The 13,361-nt window shown below is 41.6% G+C and overlaps 1 protein-coding gene across 1 annotated transcript in view; it reads left to right on the top strand.

Annotated features, from left to right (window-relative positions):
- LOC102559211 (glypican-5) overlaps positions 1-13,361 on the top strand; it is a 674,170-nt gene that overhangs the window by 36,096 nt on the left and 624,713 nt on the right. Inside the window, exon 2 of the mRNA XM_059730916.1 lies at positions 3,082-3,243. Coding sequence (XP_059586899.1) covers positions 3,082-3,243 — 162 coding nt within the window. The remainder of the gene's footprint in view (positions 1-3,081; positions 3,244-13,361) is intronic.

Raw genomic sequence — 13,361 nt, 5'->3', positions numbered from 1 at the left:
TGAAAAACTAAACATTTCATGGTGAAATGGGATGCTTCAACATATTCAAAGCCTCCTTCAATTTCTTTCTTTTTTTTGAATCAGGAGAGTCATCAGACTGATTTTTTCCTTAAACATGCCTTGAGTTAGTGATCTGCCCTCTTTTTAATGCACTTCTTTCAGAACGTTTCCAACCAACTCTACTCCCAGGTTGCTTAGGTACTTTGGAAAACAATACACATTTTTCCTCAAACCAGCTTGCATTTGCGTAAGTTCACAGCCAATTTACATGGAGACTGCCAGTGTACTGAGAATCAGTTGAAGGGTAAAAGCAGTTTGTTTGTTTTTTCCAGAAGAAAGGTTTTACAGCATTGACTGAAGATGGCTTTACTGGATTTGCCTATTTTCTGGGAGTGTTACGTTAGCATTACAGGAAAATATTGTCCTTTAAAATAACTTCTGAAAGCACTTATTTTAGCCATATTTTCTTTTGGGAACTTACTTTTTTAATTTTTGATCTAGATGGAAGTTGGAGGCTTGAGAAATAGATTGCTTTTCTTTGTAAAATATATATATATATATTTTTTTTTTTTTTTTCTTGTGGACTAGTATTTTCTTTCTTTGCTTAGGCTGTCTGATTTTGCCTCTTTCTTCTATATTAGCCCTTGCTTCTCTTAAAAATATTTTATGATTCATCTAAATATGTTTATCTGTATCCTATAACTGCTCTTTTATTGACATTTATAGTAGCTGCTAACGCTCTGGAGTGTTACCTTGGAACATCCACCAGGACTGCATAGTTCAGGTTCTAGAACAGTGAATACTAAATATGCATAAAACCACATGAAAAGGAATTTTAAAAAACATTAAAAATTATTATTTAGAAGAATCAACAATTTTCCTTTGATTAATTTTTTCTAAGAATTGCTTTTTCATTTTCTCTGCAAGGTGGAAACATGGCTTCAGTATTTGTACATGAAGCATAAAGTGTCAGGAAAGTTTGACCCGAAAATAATACAACTTAGTATTTATTAAAATTATTTGTAACACTCTTATTGAATCATAAAGCTCGTCAGCATAAGGCTGAGACTAAAAAGTTCTTTCACAGTAGCACTTACAGGCTCTGTAACTCAGGAGCAGGCAATTATTTTGGACAGAGGGCAGCGTGCTGAGTTTTGGCAAGCCATCGAGTGCCTCATGACAGGCAGCCAGGGGCAGATAAAAAATTTAGAAATTAATATTTAGGGCCCCGTGGGCCAGATAGTATGGCCTGGTGGGCCACACTTCGCCCACCCCTGCTATAATGCCTCTTCAGCCATGTGGTTAAAATAGCATCCCTGTGCTCTCCCTCATGGCCAGTAGATCATACAGGATCACCGGGTTCTTGTCAGTGTGAATGTCTTGCTTCTAACTCCTGAGGGGATGCTGGTGGACTTCTACATAGAATAAGCCTTTGGAGCTGGGTAGAGAAGTCATTTCATTTTGTGGTCGAGTCCACTCTTTGGAAACAAAGTTTCATTCCAAATCAGACCAAAAGTCCAACATTTCTGAATTCACCAGGGAAGGGGAGGGAGCCACAGCTCGGAGGTGGTCTGTGACATGTGCTGCCCTAGAGCTGCAAAACCTAGAAGCCCAGCTGTGAACCTTGAAAGTCAAGCTGCCAAAGAGCCAGGTGGGTGAGCTGCCTGGTAACCACATGGCTTGCAGTGGACCTTGATCAGAATGGATTTATTTTTTAAACAAATTAGCACATTCCAATAAAAATGACTGGGATGAATCCAACAGAACAACTCCAATAAGGGTGATGCTTAAAAGGGAGGAGAGACTGTGCAGCGGTATGTGTAGATATAGGGTTTGTGCCTATACATGCTGGCTGGTCTCCAGGACCCTGTAAGACTAAAGGGTCATAGCTGCTATGAGGTAAGATAGGGGGGGCAGGTGAAAGGCTGGGGGCTATCTGCCCTGCAGGTGCCACTGAATGCCATGCTAAGTGAAGATATAAAACCCTTAATTTGGTGGCAGGTAGAGTGATGGAGCTGCCCCCCTGCCTCAACCCCCCTGATTCCTTCCTCCACTGCTGAGCCAGACCCTGTAGTGTCTGGGACTCGAGCCCCCAGCTCCTGGCCATTCCTCCCTGAATTCTGGATGCTTGGGCAGAGCCCGGAGCTGCCAGAAGATCAGTGTAGCAGCTTCTGTTCCAGCATCTCTCTCCCCACTTCATAATCAGTGCCCAGGGCTTGTGCTCCACTTTTCTACCTGTAGTTACACTTTTGGGTGGGAGAACTTGCCTGAGACTTGGAGAAACCTGGCTTCCTTTCTGTGCCCTGCCACAGACTCCCTGAGTGAGCTCAGGCAGGTCACTTAATATTTCTGTGCCTCAGTTCCCCATCTGTAAAACAGAAATATTAGCGCTCACCAATGTCACCGGGTTACGGTGTGATAAAACTATGAGGAATTGATGTTCTGCAGTAATGGCAGATTAATACCATAAATAAACAGATCGGCATCTAGTTGCATTGCACAACCCCCTCACTGGAGAGCAAATTTTTCATGGGCACATTTAAACAGCAAACGCTGTTCTTATGGACTGATGCTTTGCATTGCCTATTTTGCAATGGAACGTCCTTTGCCTCAAATACAGTGGGTTCAAGTGATATAGTAACAGTATTTGGCTCTTGATATTTAGTTTAAGTTACTTTTTTATAGTTTTGATTTTGGATTTTTTTTGTTATTTATTTATTTTATTTATTTATTTATTTTTGGCTTACTGTTGGAGCATATTACTTCTTGTAACTTTTAGTCCTCTATTGTGGCATCAGCATTGACAGGTGCTGGCATAAATGACAAGACTTTGGCAGCGGCATAAAATAATATGGGTTCAAATGATCCTATGAAGTTACCTTTTGCTGCCTGGTATGTACTTACAATATCGTAAGGTGCTGACTGGATTAGCAATATCATTCTGGATTCTGTTTGTTTGTTGTAGGATAGCCACCCAGATTATTACTCTGACTGTCAGAATTTTTTTTTTTTACTTGTATGATATTTCTCTCTAGAGGGTAGTTTTTAATTCTTCTGTGTTTTTTGTTTTGCTTCCAAAAGACTCCGATTTACAGATCTGCCAACAGAGAGCACCTACCTGTTGCACTAAAAAGATGGAAGAAAGCTACCAGACAGCTGTTCGGAGAGAGAGGACTCAGAGTATCCAGGCATTGAACTTTGAACTGAAATACATGATTGTTGGTCATGTTACAGCTTTTCAAGGTAAGAATTTCATTAAGCTAAATGACCTCACAAAAGACAGTGTTAATACTCTTAGCATGCTTAGAGATTCTACCCTAAAACAGTAGGAAGACTTCCTCATCAGGGTTTTTATGTTGCACTGCATCATAGTTGCTTATTAATGGTTTGTTCCTCAGCTCTTCGAGTCCTGACTAGGAAAATGTCTCTGTTCACGGGAACACTTCAGCATGGGTGTTACATTACGTATGTGTAGTCCTAACTGGGCCCGTGGACTTAATTATGGAATTGGAATCTCGATTCTGACTGGAGTTTCTGAAAGTATGTATGTTAGTCATTATCAGACTACTGTTTCTACCTTTAAAATTCTCCTATTTGGTCATAATTTTTAAGGCAGAAAGAGTTAAAAATAAAAGCCTTTTTTGACTGATGTGGCAGAATAGATGTGGTGACTGATACATCCCTGAAAAAGCACTCTTCCCTAACGCAATAAAATATTTCCTTATCTAAACAGTCACTTGAAGCCTGACACTTTTAAAAGTCATTTTATAGTTAAATGTGAATATATGAGGGAATAGAAACTTGAAAAGTCCTGAAGATAGTAAGAGTTACTTTAACAGGTAGATGGGTTTTTTTGGGTAGTGATTTGTGGTCTGTGTGACTAAGGAGTCTCACAAAGTGTTTAGCACTTTGCCTCTTGCCTAGGAGCAGTTATCACAGGCTTATTTTTAAGCATAGAAGTGGACTTCTGGAAGTTGGGACTACTTAGTTGCTTGTAACAAAGTACAGATCAAAATTTAGGTGGGACTTGGTAATTAGAAAATTTTAGAACAAATTCCTAAAGGACAACAAGGGAGAACTTGCTAAAAGAGAGAGTAGGATTTACATGATTTGGGGAATCAGCATTGCCCTATCAGGCTTGTAGATGTCTTGCAAAGATCATACTTTGGAATAAAAGGATAACTTCAAATAAATAAAAGTAGAAAAATAATTTAAATTTGACAGTAACAAATGCTGAAAACTTTAAAAAAGGATACAGATACCATCTGAACATTTGCTTTTATGTTGCAGATGGGAAGGTCGGAGCAGTGTGTGAGGAATGGCATTTTGTTTTATTTCACAATTAGTCTTGGAAAATACTTCAGTATCCCACAAAGCTTTACAATGTGGTTGCAAGGCACTTTTGAGCAGTCCTGTGGGTAAAAAGGAACTACACTGGCATTGTTGAATGCCAGTGAGTTATTCAAGTGATCTTCCAGTATCGTGATAGTATAAAGATAAGGTCAAAACAGATTAACCCTGCCAGCCCTTTAAGTCAAGCCAGCAGCTTTATTGTTTGAGACTGATGAAGGCTTTTGATGAAGTGAAAAAAGTCATTAGACATTTCACATAGCTTAAATTTACAAGCATTTTCTAAACTATGTTACTTATTGAAATGTGTTGCATGCAGCCTTCTGTGCTTTCTGCCTAGGTGAGGTGAGAACTCTTGATAATATAACTTTTTTTTTCTTTTCTTGCTGTGAGAGTTGCTATTGTCCAAAGTGTCAGAGAAAAGCCTTGAGTTCTCGTCTTATGCTGTCTAAGCATTCTGTCGCTAAGAGTAGTGCGGTATAAGACATTTACCAAGCAAGAAGATCTTTGCATTGAATTAGCTGCGTTCCTTTTGTCCATTTTGGTTTGCTGCTCTTTTGCATTATTATAAAGTGTTAGAGTCAAAAGCAGATTAGTCGATTTAAAGTCCCAAGAAAACTTATTTTAATGGGGGAAGGGTGGGGAGGGGTGGCTAAGGTCTTCTTTAGGCTTTGTCCTCATAAATACAAGAAAGCCTCAATAAGTTCAGCTACAAAGTTGCCACTTTTTAATTTATTTCTGAGGGTGTCATCTATATTATACAGTTTTCTCACAGTGTTCTTTATGTTTTTGAATACTTTAGTCTTTTTAGAAGGAAACTCAGTACTGGGGTCTTGTTTCTACCACAGGAAAATGTCTTTGATTTTTATACACTCCTCCAAGTCAGAAATGTTGTATCATTCAACCTACTTATCTTAATTGCAAAATGAATATGGCTTTTAGGGTGGGATTTTCAAAGGGGTTCAGTATTGGCCTATATTGGCTCCTCTTGAAATCCATTGGAGTTGCCTGTAATGGTTTAGATAGGGACGATTTTACCCTGACTAAGTGGTTGGACTATCCTGAGGTCCTTTCTAGTCCTGCTTCTCTATGATTCTGTGGCTTCAGTGGCAGAGCAGGTAGGCCAGTACTGTGTGGTTTTTAGAGTTCCCACCATAGAAGGCTGTTTTCAGGACAAAATGGTAAATGCATTTTAAAACATTCTTCTAGTTGGGTGGCACATCTTTTATTTTCCTTCGTGGAGGCCAAATTTCATTTACTTCAATGGTCTTTTATCTGGTTCTAAAATTGTTAATCGTAAAGCTCAAATATTTGATTAGAGGAGTTTTTAATGTAGCTTGCAGCAGGTGATACAAAGAGGGTTCAACTTAGTACTCCCTTTTGAAAAGGATGTGAACCCCCAAAAGCTATATGTATTTGGATTTGGGAAGCTTCATGAATTTATTAATTAAAAAAAAAAAGATAAGTTTTAAAAAAGGTAACCGGAGCTGATATTATACAATTTTCACAGCTGCCAGACTCCTGCAGAACGATTAGTGTGAGACCTCAATTAAACATATTGTGTCTGTGGATGGGCTTGTATTTGGATTTATGCCCATTTTGTGCATATGGACAGCTTTAGCACAACTGTTGAATCCTGCCTTTTTTTCCCTTTTTTAATTTTTGCAATATTAGCAAATTGGTGCTAGTGCAAACACTTAATAAATCAAGCCTTCATGTTTTGATAATATTTTCAGCTCAAGTCACTTGTGTTGTTGGGTAATATCTGAGTTCAGTAGGGAAAGGTGCCACATAACACTGGCTGTGGTTCCTGTAGACTGTGTTCCGGGGAGCCCTGGGGGGGAGGGAGGGAGGGTTTCTGCTATGCAGGAGTCAGCTGGTCCTCTGTGTAGTAATAGAGGTTATAATTTAGAGTGGTTGTTCCCCCCTTTTAAACTTGGCTGAGAATCGCTGATTTAGAGATACTACCCTGCTTAAACTACAGAAGTTGGGAATTGGGACACGGTCCCTCAGTTAAGGCACTTAGTCAGAAACAGAGGTTGCCTACTGCTCCAAAATAAAGTATTTCTTCTCATTCCTGTCTTGTCTCATGCCTTCTTTTACTGAACCTGCTGATCACTATACCCTGGAGCTTGATTGGCACCTGCAGCATTTGGGTCCAGCATTGAGAGAATCGAGGTTATCAGGGTCGTGTTTTCTACACCTATGAACTTGTCTTTTGTATGTTGACATATTGAATGCAGTCAGGCTTCCATGTAGAGCTTTTGGGTACTTATAGATGTCAACTTCCCCTCCCCTTCCCCCCCTCCCCCCCACTGGTGTACTGGTGCTTTAAGCTCAGCGTGCCCCTTGCACCAAGCACAGTGCATGCCCAAATAGCTGATTGAATTAGCTTTAGATAAAAGCACCAAAAAGCCCTGTTGAAGTGCCCAATCTACACAGACATTGGGCGAGCCAGGTCAACCTAATGTACTTTCTCTTCAGGTAAAACACTGGACTTTTTTTTTGGATGGGGGAAGGAGGACTGGGAATTCAAATCTGTAAGCAGCCTTCTTGGCAAACCTGCTGAATTTGCTATTATTTCACACTTAGATTCTAGTAGAGTCTAAAAGCCATAATCTTTATGCTGGAGACCATCCAGACATCTTGTTAATGGCAGTCCCTGCCCCAAATAGCTGTTAGTCTAAAAGCAAAATTTAGCAGGTGGATGGGACAAATAAGTAAGCCGTTATGTGAGGTGGTAAGTAAATCTAATAGAATGTGTATAGTTCTTGGCCAGCTTGTGGTGGTGAACCCAGCTCATTTTGCCTTCCTACCCAGCCCCCATCAGGTTATGCTTTGCTGTATGGATGAGAAAAGGGGTAGGTGCCCTGCACCACATGCACCCACGCCTTTTCCAGCTTATCCAGCTTCTTGGGCTGGGATGATCAACCTAGATTTCAACAAAATGGAACAGGATCCTTTTATTCTGATTTAATTTTGCGGTAAAATAGCCTTCTTTGAACTAAGTATCTCTTTAACCTTTCTGCTTGCAAGCGATCATCTGGATTGCCCCTGGTTAGAATTTAACAGATTAATTTCCTTGTGGTGATACTACACATTATTTGACACCTTTATTCTCCCCTTCCCTGCCCAGTCCCTAATTTTGCCCCTGAGGAGAGTTCCAAACAAGGCAATTTTAATTCATTTGTTCATGGATTAAAAGTGGCTCAAGTGTGCAGCCTGAAAGTTGCTGTCAGAAGAAGTATGAATAGTCTCGACAGTAAAGCTTTGTTGTGTGTAGACAGCAAAGAGAAACCTGCCCTCTCTCTGGATGGTTTCAATAGAGTGCTAACAGGTGCTCTGTATGAAACCACAAAGCTGGCTCTGCTCCTGTCATCTTAGGGTGAGGCTAATTTGAGGTAATGAGAATCCAGATGCTGGTAATTAATTCATTCTGAGGCTGATCTCTGCAGAGACAGGAAAAGGAACTTGGAAACCTATGTGAAATTTTAGTCTCAAAATTAGCAGGTATTTGAGATTCATGGAAAATGCTTTGTTTGAGCTCAACTGTTTCCAACAAATTCGTTTCTTATTGGTGTATTTTTCTCATTGTATTTATTTTTTCCCTGTAGGCAGGAGGAATCATTACTCAGGAGCCCTGAATGGAAAGCTACTGCATGAATAAAAGCATATTTTTCATAAAGAAACATTTTTATTGCGCAAGTTGCATCTTCAAAATTACACTTGCTTAGTCTTCTGTTAGCAGACCCAGTCTTTCTCTCAGTGCACTGACCCACGTGGGACACACTGCTAGTGCCATTCTAAGGTACTGCTACCACTTCATCTCCAGAGTGCTGGGAGGAACTGTGGTTACGGCTTGGCACAGGGTAGCAATGCAAGTTAAAGGGCCTCATTTTCACTATTACTAAGAGTGTCTGGAGGCCAGTGCCAGGTCTGCATACATGCTCACATTAGCTCCTTGCCCAATTAGCTTGTTTTTTAAATAGGTAACAGGTGGGAGAAACATGGAGGGGCACACAAGTTTTGTCCAAGGGACAGAACCCAGGACTACTAGCCCAGTAGATAATGCTTGCCTCCCACTTTACATCCCCTCACAAGAGTCAATTTGTTCTGATCTTTCCTTGGTACAGGTGGTAAGATGATTAAAAATAACATGATCACAGCAAAAAATTCTTTAAGTATGAAGCTGGCAGTTGAGCACCAATCTAAGTCAAATGAGTTGTTTTTAGTGGGCATTGGGTTGGATGTACATATTGCAGGTATCCACCATAGCACAGCAATGGATATCTTAGGGAAGGAGTAAATTAGCTAACCAGCATAGTTAGCTTCACAACTGTCATTAAGTGAAATGCCTTCTACATTTTAACTTGCTAAGTTGCAGGGTTACTGACATTATATTTTTGAGTTCAGTAAAATAACAGCTTGAAATAGGGGTGGCTGGTTAACAATGTTGATGGGCAATGAAATTTACAAAACAATAAAGATTTGGCTTGAGAAATTCATTCTGGTTTTAGTTAATTACTATACGAAATGTAGGCACTGTGCTGTGAATGGCTGCTGTCCAAAATCAAGGAGTTTTTTTGTTTGTTTTTTTAAATTCCTGCCTGTGGTTTCCATTATTTACTGCTGGATCATAGAGCACTAGAAATGTTGTTTTTTTTAAATAGGTTTTTTGTAATCCCATAATACTTGGTCTTTTATTCAGACAAATTGTTGCACACCCCTTTCCACGTGTATAACCCTGCTAAGTAGAGTTGTGCACCCTACTGACCTCAGAGCTGAAAGTTGGCCAGGGTGTATCATTTTGTTTTAGCTTTTTGCACAAAGGGCTCCCTATAGTCAGCGAGACTGGAGAGAGGCTCGGTTTAAGTGTTTCTCTTCACCTCCTGCACATTATTCATTCCAATACCAGTGGGCCAAATGACCTCTTTTTTTTTTGCTATAAGCAACAAAAATTGTTCATGAAAAAATTGGAATGCCCCGTTATTGTCATTACATGTGTTGAGTATAGGCAGTCTTTTGTCTTCTTTCAGTATTTGATATTTGTGTCTGTTGGGATGACTCTTTGTTTTCACTGATTATGAGATAGATAGATAGATTTGCTTAAGGGTTTGAGATCCATTGTATAGCTACTGCTGTTTACTTTAATACAATCCCTAACATAGTGGCTAACATGTTACATAGTGGCTTTTTTATCTATACGTTTTGGAGTACTTGGTAAAGAAGGCTAGTATCCCTGTTCCCATTTTACAAATGGGAAAGTGAGATACAGATCTTCCCTCCCCAGCCACCCTCACTAAGGAAAGGGGAAGTGACTTGTCCTGGGTTACCCAGTAGGTCAGTAGCATAGCCAGGAACAGAACCCAGCTCTCATAAGTCTCAATCCTGACCAACGTAACCAGTGTAGTACAGTAGATAGGGCATATGCCTGGGAATCCCGTGGGCAAGTCACTGTGACTCCTATCCTTTGTTTATCTTGATTATTTTGATTGGAAACTCTTCAGGCATACACTGTTCCTCCGTGTCTGTCCTAAACAGCGCCTGGTGTAATGGGATTCTTGCATCATTTGAGGCAGGCAGCGCTCGTGTAATGGAATTGATGACTCTTTCTGACAACCCCCTGAGGAGTTACTAGCTGCCCCATGACATGGACAGAAAAGAGGAGAGGATGTGGCCATTTGCTCCTTTCATCCCCTGAAGTCGTTGTTGAGAAAGCGAAGGAAGCATGTTTCTACTTGTCTTGAGGGGGGTGGAGGGAAAGGATTGGGGGTAATGAATCTATCCTAACAAAGGTGGTTTCAGTCACCCTTCACAGAAATATCAATTAACTCATTGATATTGCTTGTGTGTATTGTGGTAGCACCCAAAGGTTCATAAACCAGCTGTGCTGGGTGCAGTTCAGAGAGGCTGTTCCCTGCAGAGATTGCAATATAATGTCAGACAAGATGCAACAAAAGAACATGACACACCGTAGGAAGGGAAGGATGACAAGATGAGCATGGTAATCAGCGTTTGTTATTCCATAGGCTTGGAACTTGCAGTTTGGATGAAACCCCACCTTTGTAGAAGACAGTTGTATGGCCTTGCTACCTTTGTCTTTATTCTCTTCTGTCTCCCATGAACAGTATGAACTTTTTTGTGCTGTTTTGCCCAAAACTGGACAGAGTACTCCAGCTGCAGCCTGACCAATGCCACATAGAGGGGAAGTATCGCCTCCCTAGACCTGTTTGTGATGCACCTACTTATGCAAGAAAGGGTGCGGTTAGCTTTACTTGTTACCTCATCACACTGGTGACTCGTGTTCATTTTGGACTCAACTGCGACTCCAAATTCCCTTTCCGCAGTTGTGCTACTTAGAGTGGTACCTCCCAGGCTATAGGAGTGTTGATGATTCTTCCTTCCCAGGCGCAACACATGACACTTATCCCTGTTAAACTGCTCCTATTCTGTTCCACCCATTTCCCCAGCCTGTCAAAATCAGCCTGGATTTACTCTCTGCCCTCTAGTTTGTGTACCTCCCCCCATAGTTTGGTGTCATCAGCAAACTTGGATAGAGTGCTTTCTATTCCCTCGTCCAAGTCACCAATGAAGATATTGAATAGTACCAGTCCCAGGACAGAGCCTTGGGGGACTCCGCTGCCTACATTTCTCCAGGTAGGAATTGACCCGTCCACCACCACTCTCTAGGTGCGTCCCATAAACCAATTTTCTACCCACCGGACTGTGTAATAATCTGCATTGCAACTGTTTAGTTTATTTATAAGAATTGGGCGTGACACTGTGTCAAAGGCATTTTTAAAATCTAAGTAAATAACATCTACCTCTATTCCTTCATCCAAGCATTTTGTGACCCGGTCGTAAAATGAAACCAGGTTAGTCAAGCAGGATCTGCCTGCTGTGAACCCATGCCAATTGCCCCTTAGCATTATTTTAACCGCTGGTCCCCCACAAATGTGATCCTTAACAATTTTCTCAAAGGTCTTGCCAAGGATAGAGGTGAGACTATCTGGCCTATAGTTACCGGGTTCCTCCTCCTTCCCCTTTTTGAAAATAGGGACCACATTGGCCCTTTTCCAATCCTCTGGGACCTATCCTGAGCGCCACGAGTGCTCAAACAGTTGTGCCAGCAGCTCCACTATGACTCCAGCTAATTCCCTAAGTACCCTAGGATGATGATCATCAGGGCCTGTTGACTTAAATACATTCAACCCCTCCAGGTGCCCCTTTACTAGGTCAGCTCGAACAGTTGGTGGGTTGGTATCTGTCTCGCGCTTACCTAAAGTCCCAATGGGAGGTGCATTTGTATTCGTGTCCAGGAACATGGATGCAAAGAAATCATTTAGAAGCTCAGCTTTGGCCATCCTATCTGTTATCAGCTGCTCTAGTTCATCCTGAAGGGGCCTTAAGTTACCCTGCACCTTCTTTTTGCTTCCTGTGTACTTAAAGAATGACTTTTTGTTATCCTTAACTTTTGCTGCCAGCCTAAGCTTCATTTCCGCTTTGGCTCTCCTCACTCTTTCCCTGCAAGCTTGAGCCAAGCAGGTATACTCCTCTTTGGTGGCAGCCCCCTGCTTCCACATCCTGTAGGCCTCTTTTTTCCCCTCCAGGTTCTCCTGGATTTCCCTGCTCAACCAAAAGGGTTTCTTTGTTTTTTTGTCCCCTTTTATGTGTCCTGGGATGGTCTTTTTCAGAGCCTGTAGGATTAGTCCCTTGAGAAACTTCCACCCTTCCTGGACTCCCATCTCTAATCTTCTGAGCTTGTTGAAATTGGCCTTCCTGAAGTTTTGCACTTCCGCCCTACTAGTTATCTTCCCCACCTTTCTCCAGATAGTGAATCCTGTCAATTGGTGGTCACTATCCTTAGGTTACCTTGCACCTGGAGATTCCCCACCAAGTTGTCCCCTGTGGCCAGTACCAAGTCTATTAAGGCATCTCCCCTAGTGGGAACACGTACCTCCTGGGATAGGTGAAGGTCCTGTAAGGAGGTTAGAAACTTCCTGAATTACATGAAGCCTTCTAATATGAATAATTACAGGTTTTTTTCCTTTAATAATTTAAGTTTGAGCTTTGAAAGAATTTCTTGCCTCATCTAATAGTTACCTATTGCAAAGAAGTTCCTCTGACTCATTTATAGCCTTAAAATAGCACTGCAGGAAACTTAAGATGGCCTGCATCCCAAAATGTTCATGGATGATTAATTTGTAGAAACAGAACATTACAAAACATCTTAAAAGGGACATTTTGGGTGAAACCAAGGGACTTTCATCGAGTCCCATTTTTCATACGATTGCTCAAATCCTGTTTCACAGTAATGTTTCCTTGGAAAGAAAGCATCGTGTTCAGTGGACGAATGCCAAGAGCCTAGGATTCTCTTTACTTTTGCTATTGACCAACTGTGTGATCATGAGCATGTATCTTCATCGCTCCATTTCTTCCACCATCTACACCAGCAACGCTCAACCTCTTGCTCGCGAGCCAAATTTAGCCTATGATATTATCGCATCTGGCCCACAAGGCTCCCCATGGGTCAGGAAATTTGGTAGTGAGGGAGGGCTACCCTCCCTTCTGTTATATTCCCAAATGCTAAGTCCTGTGGAGCTGGTTGGAGTCTGGCCACGCTCCTTCATCCTGCACAGTGCCAGGTTGACACTGGGCCCCTTCTCCTCCACCACAGGGCTGGGTTTGGTCTGGGCCATGGCCCCTTCCTCTGAAGGGCTGAGTTGGATCTGAGCTGCTTCCTGCCCACCTCCACATGGCAGGATAGTGCCTTCATGCCTGCCCCAGGCACCAGATTGGGACCACCGGCTGTATCCAGCTCATAGGCAGACTAAGCACTGCTCATCTGATCCTCCAGGGAAAAAGGTTGAGCACTACTCATCTAGACAATAATGATAATGATACTCCAGGGCTTTGAGCATGGAAGTGGAAACACTGTAGAAGAGAAAAATGGTGTTTTCAACAAGATGTCACTTGGAATGAAAAGATAAGAGGTACCTGGCATAAGGAGG

This window comes from Alligator mississippiensis, chromosome 7 (genome assembly GCF_030867095.1).
Source record: "Alligator mississippiensis isolate rAllMis1 chromosome 7, rAllMis1, whole genome shotgun sequence".
NCBI lineage: Eukaryota > Metazoa > Chordata > Crocodylia > Alligatoridae > Alligator > Alligator mississippiensis.
Note: the sequence above shows the minus strand (reverse complement) of the source record. Positions and strands in the feature narration are given on the sequence as shown.